We start from the raw sequence: 17,725 nt of genomic DNA on the forward strand, positions 1-17,725 counted from the left end.
TATGTAGCCACCCTACAGCTCAAAGGGGGAAAAGAAGAAGAAAAGAAAACAGAAATTCAATTTCAAAACAAAATGCTCACCCTGACTCATTGAGAGAAAGATGCAGGGTATTTGATGCAGGACACTGACTCTCTGCCTATTTTTCCCCTTTGTCATCTGCTACCCTTTTACAAAAACGGTATCCACTGCATTGGTAAGAATCCATATTTCTTCCCTTTGTTCCCTGGCTCCATTCCAGCATTTCACTTGTCACACTGATGGGTGAGATGCCTTTCATATTGGCATAAAACTCTGAGCGGGTGCCTCCCCTTATGTCATCAAGCAGACCCGTGAGCACATCTACCCAGAGCTGAGCCATTGCGGCTTGGGAACGCCAGTACCGCTGTGGCTCTCATTTGGATTAGGTACTTTTAACCATGGCTGTGGAGTCCAGCAGCTCAGACTCTATGAAAAAGAGAGTTGGGAGGAGGTGAGTGATATGGAGAAGGGGATTTTGATGTTACAACTGTGGAGGGGATTCCGGCTGGTGGGGACTTGTGGGTGTAGGGATTGAGAACATAGTTCATTAGCTGGTTAAAATGTCCATTTGTACTGATGAGCTGCTGGTTGTGTATGAGAGATGGGAGTAAATTCTGCCTTGTGTGCTCTGCAAAGAACCTCTTTGAATTTACCTTCAGGGTCATGCCTTGAGAAAAAAATTCCAAGCTTCTGACATAAACTGCACGTGTGTTTCGCAGGCAACTGTTTCTAATTAGGGAGCTACAGCTTGCTGGCACAAGAGACCGCATTTGCCACAAGTTGTAGCATTGTGCTCAGTTCATGTGTGTATGCTTTTAACAGGGAGGGCCAGCAATAACTGCACTAGGCTTTTCTCTATGGGCTTTAGCTCTACTATCCATGCATTCATCTGTTCTTAGCTGTCCATTCAGAGACTGCTTTGATTAATACTCTGTGTTCTCTAACTCATTCTGTCCTCTGGTCTGGTCATTCCGTCACTCAAAACCTAGTCCTCCCCCCCACCACCACTTTCCCACTTTCTATCTCTCTCTCTCTCTCTGCCTCTCTCTGGCAAGCACAAATGCTCTAGAGCAAGCTTAAAAAAAATTAAAAATTAAATAGGATGGTAAGTAGAGTGCCTAATGCATTGCCTGGGAATAGTGTATGCTCTGCACCTCTTGACTCCTTTCCCCTCACCTACAAAATAAGAGGTCTATTTTAGTAATCCTTGAGATATTCGAAACATTTTAATTTTACAAATGTTTGTTGACCAGCGGCTAAGGGACAGATACTTCGTTAGTCTTTGGAGTTATAATCATGAAGATAAAAAAACAGACATCACTTACCTTCATGAAACTTAATTTTAAAGGGCAAAATCAACATGAAAAGCAAAAAGCATCATGACTTACCCTTTCTTTTCTTCAACTTTGCAAGTTCAATCTAACTCAAAGTTCAATTTTATCTCTGAGCCTCTCTTCTAATGAAACCTAGGATGAATATTTTCTGACTTAATATTTTCACATTCAGTAACGATATGCTGGTTTTCCTGTCTACCATCCATCCTCCCTTTCCTTGCAAGAGCATCTTGAATGTCCCTGAGGAACCTGTATCTCAGCGTCAGTGTGAGTGTGTCAGTGGGGTTCCCCTGCCTGCAGGAGAACTTTGGAGGACATTGCACATTCCCAGACACTGTGGAGGCCTTGCCCATTCGTGTGGTTTCATATCCTGTAGCCACAATGATTACCTTGTGTAGAATCAAGTAACCCACACTTTCCTTATCAAAGGGGATCCAAGGTCTCAGACTCCCTTGGATCTTTTCTATGGTTTGTGTTTCATGTTTTACTGTTTCAGAGGGTCTTGAGAGGTGACTGAAGACACACATGTTTTTCTCTCTTTCTGAAGGCTGTTTCTCCACTTCTCAAATCTTCTTAATTGCTTCTACAGAACAATTAAGGGGGCCCCTGCTTTTTAGTCTAATATGTCTTCTCTGACCTTTAAAGTAGGGAACTCTGTGGTTGGTGAAAAACTGGCTGATGGAAAAACCCCTTCACCTGAAGAAAGGACTTGTTCAATGGTGACATTACAGGGTGGGAAGAAAGATCCTCTCACCTCCCTGTATTCTCCTTCGTGTTAGATTTTAACACCCTTCATTCCATTACAAGGTCAGAAACAGCCTTTTAAGCACTTTATTTTATGGATTCTGAAGTCTAATTTGTGAGTCTGATAATGCCTACATGCTGAGAGAAGTTAGTTGTCTAGCTTATCTATGGCTGCAGAAACAATCAGAAACAATGCGCAGTGTGCCCCTTCATTGTTCGTGCGTCTGAATTTGACTTTGACTAAGTTCAGAGTAGGAAAGCCATTCTTTCTTTCTCAAGAGCTTCATAATATGTGGCAGTGGTTACTTCTTACATAAGGCAGCATGTTTATATAAATTTTAAAACAGCTACTCCCTAAGATTTTTTTAAAAATCTTATTTGTGAGGTAGATATATTCAGAAGAACATTATGGAATGAAGAGAAGACTAGTTGTCCATTCATTTACTCACACTCTTATTTTCTAGAAATTGTTGTCAGGCTCCTGACATATGCCAGGCACTGTGGTAGGCACTGAGGATACAGAGGTGAGGAACTCCTCCACCACTTTTGATGATGGCTGAGCATCCATCTAAGAAGTTGCCTGGAATGTGTGCAGTAAAGTATAACTCCCATAATCTCCTCCCTCTCACCTCCCATATTATCGCTTTCCCTGGAATGGACTTAGGGTCTTAACACTTGGGGGACTGAATCAAGTACCTGCAGCCAAGAGACTGGTATGCACCACACAGCGGAGCAAGAAGCGCTGTGCAGAACGCCAGGACCATTGAGAGTGCCAGCACCACGGACAGCGCCAGGACCCGGGAGAGCTTCAGGACCACGGAGAGTGTCAGAACCATGGAGAGCTCTAGAACCGCGGAGAGCTCCAGCGACGGGGAGAAACTCCAGCACCATGGAGAGCGCCGGTGCCCTGGAGAGCATCAGAACTGTGGATAGCTGTAGAACCACGGAAAGCGCCAGCGCCGTGAAGCGCTCTGGCGCCATGAACAACTCCAGTGCTGTGAAGAGCTCTAGCACCATGAAGAGGGCCAGAACCCAGGGGAACTCCAGGACCACTGGGGCGTCAGCACCATGTAGAGCTCCAGCACCGTGGAGAGCTCCAGCACCGTGGAGAGCTCCAGCACCACTGAGAGCATCAGCACCATGCAGAGCGTCAGCCGTGGAGAGCCCCAGGACCATGGAGAGAGCCAGACCCTGGAGAGCTCCAGCACCACTGAGGGCGTCGGAACCATGGAGAGCTCCAGCACCATGGAGAGAACCAGACCCTGGAGAGACGTCGGCACCATGGAGAGCGCCAGCGCCGTGGAGAGCGTCAGGACCACGGAGAGCTCTAGGACCACGGAGAGCTCTAGCGCCGTGGAGAGCGCCAGCACCACGGAGAGCGTCAGGACCATGGAGAGCGCCAGCGCCGAATCCGGGGCGGGGCCAGGACGGATCCCGGGCAGGGTTGGGATCCGTGGAAACCCCAGGGGGCGCTCGCGCTGAGCTTTCCCAACTCGTATCTGGCCGGGTTGCCGGGCGCATGGGTTTCGTCAGAAGGTGGAAATCTCCGAAGCTGCCACCTCCCCGCTGCCCGCTCTCCCTCTCTCTCTCGCCCCTTGTCTTTTCTTCCTCCTTCGGTCCACTCCGCGCCCTCCCTTTCCCAGCACCCCTCTCTTTACTCGGAGTTCACTGAGAACCGAGCTGCCACCCCACACTGGCACTGCTTCCCCACCCCCATCGTCGAGAATGGTGTCAGGGTTTCCAGAGAGACCAAACTCTCCTCTCAGCATCTTTTCCATCTGCTGTTCCTAAGCTGGCCTGGGAGGACGAGGGGGAGGAGAGTGCGAGTCCCGCTCAAGCCACTACTCAACTGCACCCCCCACCCCATTCCAAAGCCGGATTTTGCCTCCTGGGGGCGGGTCAAAAGTCGTCCCGGGCTGAATTCTCTTTCTACCCTTCGAGGCTGCACGCCCAGGTAAGTCAACGCCAACTCCGCATTCCTGTGTGCTAGGCTGGCCAAGTGTGTGGGGCTACTGCGTCGCAGGACCAACTTCTGAGGTGCGCTGTTTTCCCACTCAGACTGGCTTGTTTGTCATTGCTGTTGTTGTTTTAAGACGCAGCTGCAAGCATGTTGTTTAATCCAGGGGAACTTTCATCTCCTATGGCTGCCTTTTGGCATCTGCCCAACTGGCCCAGCTGGGGTGGGGCTAGTGGTTGCTGAAGACCCTGGAGGGGCCCAGAGCTCTGAGAGGGGCCCTCGGCCAAGTCCTGAAGGGGGGGAGGGAGTGTTCACAAAATCGGGGAAGGGAGCAGTGTGTGGGCGGAAGTTGCAGCTTTGCCTCTGACAGTGAGCCACAGTGGGACATTTAGTGGTATCCAGCGGCTGACCTAACTGCAATTGGAATTAGCCTCTCCACCACCTCCCCACTCCCTTCCAACGAGGTCCCAATAATATTTGTTTGCGGCTCTCTGGCTTAAAACTAATCAATAGGCTTTCAGGTGTGCCTTGATTCAACCCAGTTCCTCAGCGCTCCGTTCTCTGTTAAATAAAGTCGCTGGAGTGACAAAGGGGTGGGGCACAGGACTGGAGAGACCACAGAAGCCACTCCACAGCTGAGCAGCGATCAGGACCCTGCATGAGGGCTGAGCCTAGGAAAGACAGTTGGGAGTGGGCCTCATCAGGTCAGGTGAGCATCCATTAGATTAGATTATCACGGTGGTGAGCAGCCTGCGCCCTGGGGAGTGCTCTTAGGAAAGTGCGCTCCTCCCTCTTCTGAAGCAGGCAGCTTTAAGTCTCCAGTCCCCATTATGGTGGGGAGTCCTAGATCTGCCGTGCTCCAGGAAAATTCACAGGCTGCAGAGCTGGTCTCTGGGGCATGAGCTGAGAAGGGCTGCTGTGGGGATTCAGGTGGAGGGAGGGAAGGAGGAGACTAGTGGGGGTGGGGTGGAGGGCAGCGTGCCCTGGGAAACTCTGCAAGAGAGATTTCTGAGAGCACTGCCCTCGCCACCCCTCCCCACATAACTGGCCCACTGATTCTGCAGGGCTTCATGACATCTGGGGAAAAGATACCTCAGCACCTTTCACCCTTTGTGCAAAACTGCAAAAACACGCCTTGATCCTCTGCTTTGCCAGGGATTTGGAAAGCCACCTTCTGGGTTTCCTAGGCTCACCTGGTTTTGTTTTCTAAATAGCATTTTGAGCTGTCAAAGGCATTTAAATGTGTTCTCTCTAAACTGAGACTAAAGCATATATATATATATATATAGCCATAGGGTGTGTGTGCTCACTGGAGAGAGATAGAGACAGTGAGAGGGAAAGTGAGAAATCTCCCAGGGGGCAATGACCATGCTGCAATCCTTTCTCCTTCATTCTCCTCTTGGGATTTTGGGCATGGACACACATGTGCCCAGCATGATTTTCAGGCTGCTGTGTCCAGGACTCTAACTGTGGTTGGCTATGTGGGAATCTAGTGCCTTAACAATCACTCCACTTGCTCTTATTTAAAAACTACCTTAACTTTGAATGCATAATTTGTCTCTCCCTACTCCTGTCTACTCCTTTCTTAGCAATCTCCATTCTCAAAGGCATTCGTGTTTTATTCTTTTGCTTTATATCAAACTAAATTAAAAAACAAAACAACCCCAAACTTTCTAGAACATAGGTGTTTCGAACCCATGCCAGTGTTCTGCAGTTAGTATACACTAGTTCCACTCCACCGAAAGCCAGAGGCAAGCATATCAACTTTGTGTATTTGATGCCCTTCAAATTTAGAAAGGTCTCATTTCTTTTTATTACCCTCAAGATAAGACAGAGCTCGGGATGGCTGTGGCTGTGATCAAATAACTCTTGTTGTTTTCACTTCCCTTGCTGAGCTTCTGCTTTAGGTTGAACTCATTTTATTTACCTGCCCATTTTTTTTAAAGTTCATCTACAGAATGAGAGAGAAGGGGGGGGAGGGTTACCGTTGAGAGGGACTCACTACACTGCAAGCTCCCTCCTCAGCCTTCTAGCCATCCAAGTTCACAGGTGCCTGGGGAACATCTGGCACCCTCACCTTGACCTGGGATGCTGACCTCCAGAGCCTTCCCGCATGGAAAACTGTTGTACAGGGTTGTACAGGTGGCCCATTGCTCCCACCACTGCAGTTAGACCTTGCCTGCCCCCTTTAGTTTATTTCTTATGTGAATAAGAGAGAGAGGAAGAGAGCTCCTACAGGGTCTTGATGCTGCGATCTACCCCAGCTCCTGCCGGCCTGGGTTGTGGCGTGCAGAAGCCATCATACTCGGAGGTCACCGATGCAAGCCCAGAACCTTCACATGTGGGTCAGCTTTACAAAGCATTGTGTTCCAGTCTGTCACCTGCCTATTTTTAAAGAGAGACTGGCAAAATTTATAGATCAGGGCTTCACGCTTAGAGTAGGGCAGAGGGTCTCACATGTAGAAAGGTGTACGAAAATAGGGGTGAGACACAGCGAGGACACCTGTGCTCGTAGTGCATGCTAATAAAGCCAGAATTCCTCACCATCGCTGATGGAAGACTAGTGGTTCCTCTGCATCAGACTCTAGTCACAGAAATAGGTGGTTCTCCCTGAATTTATATAAAAGGATCTGTTGGCCCATAGCACGAGTGACATTTCAATCCTGGGCAGTTTTGAATGATTGAAAGGGAAGAGCTTTCATGTGTCACCATGTGAAAATTCCCATGGCTATCAAACCTATGCCTTCCCTGTGAGTGTCAGCCACATTCTCATCCTTCCAACACAGGCCCGGCATGCGTTACTGGGGACAGACACAGTTCTCTGGCACGAGGCAACCACTTTACTAGAAGTAGAATATTTCTTTAAACATAGTTGCCCTGAGGTTTGTGAGTTTCTTCTTACTTGTTGAAAGGAATGGTAAGATATCTTTATCTCCGGGTCTAGTAACAACATGGCATTTTGAATTATTGGTTTGTCTTAAGGGTACAAGACCTGCTTGGAGAAGTTTTAATTAAAAGGTGTCTTGTTTGGAAGTGTTTCTTGATCTGCATGTGGATTTCCCATTAAAAATACCTCCTTTCTGTTAGTTGGCAGTGAAGATGTTATCTGTTTCCAGAGAAGTTTTATGTAGTATTCTAATAATTAGAAGAAACTGATTCTTCCCATCATTAGGTGATTTGAGTACATTTTCAGGACTGAAAACCCTGAGATTATACTGATGGTAAGAAATAATCAGAGAGGAAAAAAAGGTTCACAGCAGAACCTGTATTCATATCTGCACGAGAGCCTTTTGGAACTCAGCTGAACGCATTGACCAGGTATGCACTATGCCTTTCCCTGTCTTCACTTTGCAAATGCCCTGAAATATAATCTGGGATCAGCAGTTAGCATAATGGCTATGTCGCTGGACTCCCATGTAGTTGACCGTGGTTTGCATCTTGGGCTCGGTGGCTTAAACTCATGCCAGGTGCGTGTGCATGCATGCCCAAGATCCTGAGAGCAGAATGGAGGAGAAGGGATTGTGGCATGGCCATGCCCCCTGGGGGGTGATTTCTCGCCTTCTGTCTCCCTGGCGAGCACACGCGCCCTATAGCAAAAACCTCTCCAAAAATAAATAAATAAATAAATAAATAAATAAATAGATAAATAAATAAATAAAGATCTGGACTGTTATGACCTCCTTTATTCACATAAAGAAAAGATTTTTCCCTTTAGAGGAAAACATGTCAGAGGCAAGCAGTCAGTGTTGTGTGTAGTCAGTGCCTGCACACGGAGAGGCCTGACTCCAGGACAGAGAGTAAGAACAGGCCAGACAGACTGGCCGTGGGTCTATACGGTGGTGCGCTCACTTCATGAGTCTTTGCATTTTTTAATCAGAGGTGTGACAAGAAGATCTGGATTTCACGTATTTTAAAAAGGAAAAGAGCTTAGTCTGCTCTCTGTATTTGATCTTTCCATTCTTGTCTTGTTAATATTTTAAAACAAAACAAACAAAACCCCATTGGATCCATGCAGTAACCCATATTTCCTTGGCAACAGTAGGTGGTATATAGGAGTTACAAATATCAAGACAGAAAATTTTAAATGCATTCAAAATAAAATGTCACATGGTTCAAGGCCATCCTTTGGTGCATTAAAACTGACCTTCCTGCATATAATAATAGAGTTGCCTTTTCCCTGCCTTTTCCCATATAGATGGTAAAGAACAGATTCAGCTTTTAATCCTTTTTAGATTGTCCTAAAATTCCTATTATGTTTTTCTTTTGAGGAAAGTAGGTTATGAACATAATTTAGATTGGGATTACAAATCTATCCTTTGGGTAAGGTCTTTATGTGGAGCTCGGTGGTAAATCCAAACCAAGCTCAATAAATGTCAGTTAAGGTGTGCTATATTTTCTATGCTACTTGAAATAGACAATGTATCATGACACCTCAACCAATGACTAGCTGCTGAAACTGGAGACCACGTAACAACATAGTAGTAGTTCCTATGTATACTTTCAGTATTTTCTATAGAAGTTTCATTCATGAGGGAGCTTTGTTTGCTTTATGAGCTACTAAATATATGTGATATATTGTAGATATTTTACCTAAATTGGCAAATCTCGAGAAGCCCATTATCTGCCTCCTAGGTTCTTTGAAAAGCTTCTTGAGAACCACTTACTTTGACCTCAGTAAATATTAGAGGTTTGAAGGGAAGTCTTGGAAAGAGAAAATGCAGAGACCTTCTCTGGGAAAGTCTCCTCCAGTCCAATGATCTTAATGCACTCCATGTGGTGGGAGTCCATCCACACTGATCTGCGGCGCTGTCCCCACATGGTGAAGAGCACCTTTTCTGCTCTGAGCCTTCGACTCAGAACTGGAAAAGAGCTTGAGAATAATCTAGTGACTCTAGATGTTTAATTTGACAGACATGGAAATTCAGACTCAGAGAGGTGACTTGTTCAAAACCAGGAGACTCCTTGAGCAGCCCTTTTGATTACTCCTCTTCCAAGCAGACCCACGTTCCCTGGAGAGGGTTCCCGTGGTGGCGCCAGTCTCTGGGACCCTGTGTAGTGAAGGCTGGCATTGTGCAGGAGTTGGGGACAATCAGTGGGGGTGGGCAGGGGAGACCTCCTCCCTCCACTGGAGTGTTCGAGGGGCAGACTTATTACACTGCTTTTCCTGTGGAGCCAGTGCAATATTTACCCAATAGAAGTGATTAAATTTGCACAAAGTTACTGTCTGCAGCCTTCTCTGTTAATGTGCATGTTTTGTGAATTGCTCATATGCAGCCTTAGCTTTCTATTTAAAATGTCACAATTGAGTCAATAAAGTAAACAAAGAGATTTTATGAGTGTTTACAGTTCTAGGAACCTGTGAGGGAATCCTTTATTATATTTTAAATTAAAGGTACAAACTTCCTTAAATATTGCTTTTACATCTCTGACTCAGAACATAGTATTTCTAACTTCATTTTTATCATTGCTGGAAAACTAGAGAAATTTCTCCTTGAAGATGTCAGGGGGAACATAGTGTCAGAGGTTAAGCCCAGAAACCTTGGATTAAGGTATTCTGCCTGAAACCCTTTTTTATTATCAGAGCGACCCCAAACCTAAGAAGGGCAATTCCTGCTCCTGGATGGAGCAGAGGTGCAATCCCGGGGCAGGGTCCGCCATGTGGTCAAGGCTGGTCCTGGCCCACCTTGGTAGGACAGGCTAGAGAGAGTTGTATGAGAACAGACGTCCGCTAGAGGGCGCCGGAACACAGGCTGAGCCCACGCCGGCCCTTTACTGGGCTTGCAGGTGCAGGGCCAGTGAGATTGCACCCTAGATGTGCCCGGGTGTGGAATGTTGATTTCCCGGTGCTCATGCCCAGACTCTGATTGCCTGGCAGCAAGGCGACAGAGGGCTGCCTTCAGTTCCAGTGGGCCTCTTCCAGTGCCTGGCTAGGCCGCTCGGTGGCAACTGTCATGGCCTCGAGGACCCCTGCAGGACAGTCTGAGTCTGGGTCCGGAAACTCTGTCACCTTTCGGGTACGGGCTTCAGGCTGCAGGCCTTGGGGGAGTCACCAGCCGGGTGCTGGCTTCGGGACAGTGGGGCTAGCGAGTGCTTAGGGGTGTCTGCATTTTCCTGGGTGGGTAGATGCTATTCCCGGAGTCCTGAGACATCACACTTCCCTCCTGGCGGAGCCTCTGCCTGTCTCCACCCACCCCTTGGCAGAATGCCCCCGTCACCCACCTGCTGAAGAGCGAGGTCTCAGCCCCATGCCAACCCTGGTGCCTGCACTGGGGATGGAGGTGAAGTTCTCTCCTGGAGTCCTGGGCCCGAGGGGCAGATGGGCATGCTGTTAGTAGGAGAAACATTCAACTCTGTGGTGGGGGGCCAGCAGATGGCGGGATGGTTACGTCACTGGACTCCCATGTAGTCGACTGTGGTCGGAGTCCTGGATGGGGTTAAAACTCATGCCAGATGCATGTGCATGCGTGCCCAAGATCCCAAGAGGAGAATGGAGAAGGGATTGTGGCGTGGCCATCCCCCCGGGGGGTGATTTCTCGCCTTCTGTCTGTCTCTCCAGTGAGCTCACATGCCTGATAGCAAAATCTCTTTCTCCAAAAAAAGTCTATGTTGGCATGAGGTGAATGTGAAGAATGAGGTGACTGATGTGGGGAAGAGACAGGGAGCCGGCTGCTTTGCCTCAGATCCCTGAGAAGTGGGTCTTTGCAAGTCTTGTTACTGAGGTAGTTTTCATCTTCTTGTATTTCAGGAAACAAGGTCAGTGGAAGGTAATTTGAGGGAGAAGGGTGTATGCGTGTGTGACCTCATTCAGCAGACACTTTGGTGATACACACATGTACACACACGCACACACACATGTATATGTACTAACACACATATACACACATATACTTACACACATATATACATGCATATACACACAAAAACACATACACACATGCACACATGCACACATACATATATGCACACACATACATTCACACATATATACTCACATATACATACAAACATACACATAACATACACACATATACATACACACATATACACATGCACATACACACATATATGCACACATATATACACATACATACTTACGCATATATACACACAAACACACACATGCACACATATGCACACACATATATACACACATACAAACAGATATGCACATATATACATGCACATATATGCATACATGCACACATTTATGCACACACACATATCAGAGCTTCTTCATCTAGTCAACTTGTATACTTCCCTGCATTTATTTCATAGACATCATAATAAAATAACTTCTTAAATGGATGACTTAATCCATTTAAACAGGAAAATAATTTGGAAGAGAATGTTATAAAAATACAACCACCATTACCAGGAACTCTTACCACTAAATGACGCATATGAAACAGCTAAGTAGAATTCTGTTTTGGGAGCCAGCCATGTAGCCTAGTGGTAAAGGGAGTCAGATTCCACATAGCTGACAGTGGTTCAAATCCCAGCCGTAGCAGCTAAAAATTATGCCAGGTGTATGTGCCTTAAATTCTGGCAGGATGGAGAAGGGACTGTGGCATAATTATACCCTCTTGGAGGGGGTGCTTTCTCCTCTCTCTGTCTTTCTCTAGCAAGTACATGTGCCTTTGGCACTTACAATAAATAAGAATTCTGTTTTAAAAATATTAAAAAGTGCATTCAATACAAATATCAGTAACAATGAAAATAAGGGCAGCACAGTGACCACGGGCAGTGCTTTATCAATGACACTGAAGTGACAACCCCATGATGAGCTTGCGGCACTAGTGGTGCAGGGTACCTGGTCCTCTGTCTTTGCTATCTTCTGTGCTGTGTCTTCAACAGGAACCTTAGCCAGAAAGTTGCAGTGACAACATAGGAAGTCAGGGGTTTGCTTGTGATCCGTCCTGGTGAGAACCAGGGAGGGGTGCTGGCCTGTGTTGGTGCTGTGTGGCCAGGTGGCTGCCAAGCTCCTCGGGAGCCGTGCTCACACCTGCTCTCTTGTGCCCCTTACTCTCACACTTGACAGGCTGCGGGTCATGCTGCAGGAGAGGCATGCCCAGAGGGAGGACAGTGGGAATGGTTAACTTGGGGGGCGGTTAGAGACGCTCCTGACAGCTCCTGGCCTGATTTAATTTTTAGAAGCAGAGTAAGTGCTTCTTATGGAATCAGACTATGAGAGCTGGGAAATCTTGTACACTTAGGAATAGCCCTGCTGTTAATACTTTCCAGATGAAGAAGTGGCCCAGCAAGGTGACATGTCTCACCCAAGGCAGTGCGTGGCCATGGTCGGTGAGAAACAGCCTTCTCTTCTGCTGTGCCCCACCCTGTCCTCTCTACCATGTCTGTCAGGAGGGCAGGAGTCTCCCTGCCTTGCTCACAGATGAGCTCAGTGCCAGGCAGTGAGTAGCTGCTTGGAAAGTTCTGGCTGAATGAAATAGGCTGTTCCTTCCACCCTTACTCTAATTTAGGAAACGTGCCAGGAAACCACAGGTCAGCGATGCAGTTTGATAAAGACGAACATTTGCCGAGTTTTGTTATGATAAGGCTTGAAATTCTGCAAGTTAACAGACGTGGTTTGAGCTCTGGCTCTGCCACTCAGTGTCTGGCTTTGGGCAGGTTACTGAATCTCTGCCGTATCTCCTTTTGGTGAAGCAGGAATAGACCGCGTAAGCTGGAAGGGGACTGATGCACCACAGCAGTGCTCTGAGAGCTGGTTTTCCTTACTTTCCAATCCCTGCTCTCTGTTCTCTCTGAGATTCAAAGGGGATATAGTACTCTTTGAAAAGTAATTGCAGGATGATATTACTCCTGTTTTATAAACAGGTCAGTGTCAAACACTTCCAACTAGGGAGGAGAAAGCTGACTCTAAGGCATCCCCACTCTAACTCTTCTTCTTTTTGGAGAGATTTTTGTTATAGGGAGCATACACTCACCAGAGGGACAGAGAGGGAGAGAGAGACAGAAAGTGAGAAATCACCCCCAAGGGCATGGCCACACTGCAATCTTGTCTCCATTCTCCTCTTGGGACCTTGGGCACGCATGCACATGTGCTGGCATGAGTTTCAAGCCTCTGGGTCTGGGACTCAAACGGGGGTCAGCCATGTGGGAGTCCAGCGATGTAACCATTGTGCCATCTGCTGCCCACCCCACATCTTAATTCTAAGACCTGCTTCCTAGGCTCAGATTCTCTAGGTTGAAGTTAATTTTTTTCTGTACCCCCTCTTGCCCTGGCAGCTCACCATCTTCAGCATCAGGAGCCTCATGGCAGGGGTATGGGCAAAATTCTCTTTCGTTAAGGAATTGAGAAACCACGTGCATGTCTTAGATCTGGGTCTCAGACTTGAGCAGGAGTCAGGAGCTGCTGGATGGCTTGTTCGAGCAGACTGATGGTCTGCACCTCCAGTTTCTCACTCGGTGGTTAGGGGAAGAGTCCCGTAACCGTATTCCTACCAGTCTCCCAGGTGATGTTGCTGCCGCCGGTTTGGAGACCATGCTTTGAGAACCAGTGCCTTAAACATTTGCTCTCTATAAAGAAGCCATGCATTTTCCTCCCTGTGACCCAACTGAGAACAGCAGTAGTGGTGAAAAGCGGGGCTTGACATTTACTGAGAGTGCCGTGACATTTACCATGTGCAGGTACCCTAGCTGTGCACTCCACACATTACCCTGTCCATCCTCGCGGCCGCCCTGTCATCAGCTCATGGTTATTTATTGAGACCCTGTGCGTCATGGAGAGTGCTGCGCCCAGCTTAGGGTTTATGGGATGAGCAGACAGACATAATCCTGACCTTCTGAATATTGTATTTCAGGAGAGAAGATGTGCTTGGGCAAATAAGCATAAGGTTGGTTCGTCTGATTCATAGAAAATGGAAACCAGAAAGTTTAGGTAACTTGGCCACAGCTATTCAGCAGTTGGAGATAGAAGAGACGAGGCAACCTTAAAAATCATTTCACTCTGAAATGTACAGTCCTCCACTAAAACGGAGGTGCTCAAACTTTTTGGACTAAGGACTTCTTTATGGTTTTGAAAATAAGCAAAAGAGTTTTTGTTTATGTGTGTTCCATCTATCTTGTCATGATGACTTCCTGAAGAAAAGGCTGACCTGCCCTGGAATTGTCTGTTACAATGTTTATGTGTTTACTTACTTACAGGAAAAGCATCAGTCATGAGCAAACTAAGATGTAGCGGCTTTATTATCCATCGAAGGTTCCCTGTGACTCACGTGGCCTGTGGGTTCCTCGGTGTACGATCCCCAGCCACCACAGGGGAAGCCCGGGGAAGCAGGCTGGTCACCTCCGCTGCTTTTAGTAAGAAATAAATGAACCATTGAAGCACTTATGTAAGGTTGGCAGCTGCGTCATGCTTAATCGTGGGTTGACGACGACAGACTGCTCTTTCCTATCATTTTTATTTGTTATCTAATGGGAAGGAGACGTCCTAGTGGAAATTTCCCTTTGGTGCGTAATGGTCCATGCTGCAGGAGCTGGTGCTCTGGCTACGCTAACTGTTCTACGGCATCGTTAAGTTTTACTGAGCAAAATCAGCCGGGTTGGCTCTGGCTTAACTCAGTGTAGTTCTCAATTGATGATCAATGAATTTAAACCTCTTTTTATTGTTATGGAAACGGATGGGGGCTGCAGCAAGAATGGAGAGGTGTAGGTGCAGGGAGCCCTGGATGGAAGGCTAGCAGAGAGGGGCTCTGACAGGTGCGACTGCCTTTCTGACACCAAACATCTGGGTCACTGAACAAATTTTGTATGCCAGATGTTTGATGTCACAGAGGCAGGGCCCATCACCAAAACAAACCAACCGAACAAGCGGACGCTAGATAGTCTCTTCAGTCGAAGCTGAAGTTCGCTGCAAAGTATCCTGGCTGGTTGACCTCGGGCTGCTGCATGGCATCTCTACATGGGAAATGCACTTCTGGAGAACACCACTGGCAGGAAGGGCCGAGCACGAGAGATGGTACGAGAGCCTCCTTTTCAGGCTGCATCAGATGGGGTCTGTGCCGTGTCCCACAAGGGCTGCTTCCCTGGGGCTCTCAGCCAGGTTTCTTGAGCTGCTTTTCCGTCTTGAGCTTCATGCCGAGAACTCTAATTCTGACTCACTGGGCTCAGAGCACAGGTCATGCCCTCACTGTGATGGGCCCTGTTGGTGTTGCAGGCGTCTAGCACAGTTTTTAAGAAGCCCTTTTCTTGGAACCAGCAGTTAGCGTAATGGCTATGTTGCTGGCCTTCCATGTAGTCGACCGTGGTTCAAGTCCTGGGCCCGGTGGCTTAAAACTCACGCCGGGTGCGTGTGCATGCATGCCCAAGATCCTGAGAGGAGAATGGAGGAGAAGGGATTGCTGTGTGGCCATCCCACCTAGGGGGTGATTTCTCACTTTCTGTCTCTATCTCTCTGTCTTTCTGGTGAGCGCACGCACCCTATAGCGAAAACCTCTCCAAAAAAAAGAAAAAAGAAAGAAAGAACCCATTTTCTCTAAAGTAGACGCAAACAGGGAAGGTATCTGGGCCTCCCTGCTCCTGACCCCCCCCAACACCCATCCCCCCTCTGAGAACGGGCTCTGGGAAGACCAGGCCCGACTCGCGGCCCCATCTATTTTCCCTTGGGGGGGCTTGTCTACAGCCAGGAGTAAACTTAGCGCCTCTGGCAGGAGTGAATGAGAATGATCTTCTGTGGACATGATGCTGGCAACTTCCCGATCTCATGGGCACATCACCTTCCCTGTGTGAGGCCAAGACGGGTAATCAGGGAGGCCCAGTGCTTGGTGACGTCCACGAAACTCCGGCCAGGAGGAGCAGTCCTGCTGATTCGCCCCTAAGCTCCCTAATCTGTACGTTTCTCTTTATACATTCGTCTTTAACTTCTATAAACCAAGTGAGGTCTGAGGTGAAGTAAGTCACGATAGGGCAAACGACATCCGCAGCCTGAGGACCGACGTCGGAGGAGGCGTGCTGGGACAGGGTGGGCCGACCCGGCCAGTCCGCGATGCAGACCTGTCTGTAAGTGAGGCTGATCGCGTGGCGTGTCTTTCACACTGCAGGGGCAGAGCTGGATACTACGGTGGGGACCAGACGGGGCGCGAAGCCTGTGCTCTGGCTCTGTGTAAAGTTTGCCAGCCCCTGCCCTGGGCCATGTTTCCGCTAGCCCACTGCCAGACAGAAAACATGCAGAGGCTGCAGAGAGCCCAAGGCTTTCACTCGGAAATGCAGGCTACGGGCCAGGGCGCTGAGCGGTCGAACTTTGTTGCCCTGCGTGGTGTGGCTCTTGCACACAGTAGGTGCCATGGCATGGAAGTCGTATTTCTAGCGGACAGATTCCTGGTCTAGGCTCTGCTGACTGACTTACCGAACCAAGAGTATAATCTGTTATTTTATTTATTTTTTGGAGAGGTTTTTTTTTTTTTGCTCTAGTGCGCGTATGCTCACCAGAAAGACAGAGACAGAGAGACAGAAAGAGAGAAATCACCACCCAGGGGGGATGGCCATGCCGCAATCGTTTTTCCTCTTGGGATCTTGGGCACGCATGCACATGTGCCTGGTGTGAGTTTAAGCCACCGGGTCCGGGACTCGAACCATGGTCAACTACATGGGAGTCCAGCGACATAGCCATTACGCTAACTGCTGGTCCCAAGAGTATAATCTTTAGAGGATTGCTCATGCATGACACTCTACATCATCTTAGCAAGAGAGGAGGACAGGCAGACAGAAATCCCCTCGGTGCCTCTGCCCTCCCTGCTCCACAGACACAGCCCCCGTCTCCGAGCCACCAACAGTCAAACTCATTTAGCATCAGCTGGAATTATTAGGCAGGTACAAAAAGCATGACCATCTGCCTTCCCTTCATTATCAAGTGTTTTACCTGGAGGGAAGCAAAGGAATTTAAGAACGAGAGCGTAAATCGTGCGGGATGCTGGCTCTGTGTTTGTTTATGAGAAGCTCTCGAGGTTGTTTGAAGCTGTGTGGAAGGGGTGTAGAGCAGGGTGACAGCACCTCGTCACACCTACTGTGGACAGCCAAGGTCCCTGCACTCACGCTCCAAAGCCCGGTGGAGGTCGTGTTTCACTGGTTTCCAAAATCCCTCTGCAGGGGGGGGCAGGCTACAGATTGGTAAGCTGGGGTGGAATGGAATGGGGCAGCAAGGGTGGGGCCACCTGGCACTTCCGCCCTCCCCGGGAGAAGCATGAGGTGTGCCTCTGGGGGAAAGGCCCTGCGGGTCTAAGTGCACGTTATGCCCCCGGGAACTGGAGCCCGCTCCCCCCTCTCCTGAGGGGACAGCCGTCTGCTCAGCTCGCAGCTTTGACCATGGGGTCATCACTTATTAATGCAGACATGTGGGAGGGAGACACGCCAGCTGGCTGTGATGGGGCACAGCCCCGGCCTCCGCCTCCCGTTGGAATCCTGGCTGCACCCAAGTTTTCCTCTCGGGCCCTCCAGCCTAGGACTGTGCAGCCCTGCCTGCTCCCATCAGGGGTAAGTGACTTGAACCACAGCAGGCCGGATGCTGAGCCTGGCAGGCCGAGAGCCACGGGCAGAGGAGGGGGAGCCCACTCGTAAGCTCCCGGCTTCCGCCTGTGGGACTTGGGCGGCTTTTTCCTCCTGGGAAAGAGAAGGGAAGGGGCAGGATGGGGCTGACCCTGCATGCTGAGGTCTGCAC

General features: G+C 48.6%; 1 protein-coding gene across 2 annotated transcripts in view; it reads left to right on the plus strand.

Annotated features, from left to right (window-relative positions):
- Positions 1-351: 351 nt before the first annotated feature.
- Positions 352-17,725, plus strand: part of CPNE4 (copine 4) — a 401,350-nt gene continuing 383,976 nt past the window's right edge. Inside the window, exon 1 of one of the 2 annotated variants that reach the window (XM_006158501.2) lies at positions 352-469. In XM_006158501.2, the coding sequence (XP_006158563.1) occupies positions 417-469 (53 nt within the window). In that variant the 5' untranslated portion in view covers positions 352-416. Of the gene's footprint in view, positions 470-3,558; positions 4,051-17,725 lie in introns of those variants that run through there. The other variant, XM_006158503.2, reaches the window with a different exon arrangement.

The sequence above is a fragment of the Tupaia chinensis genome, unplaced genomic scaffold, assembly GCF_000334495.1.
Source record: "Tupaia chinensis unplaced genomic scaffold, TupChi_1.0 Scaffold000601_1, whole genome shotgun sequence".
Taxonomy (NCBI): Eukaryota; Metazoa; Chordata; class Mammalia; order Scandentia; family Tupaiidae; genus Tupaia; species Tupaia belangeri.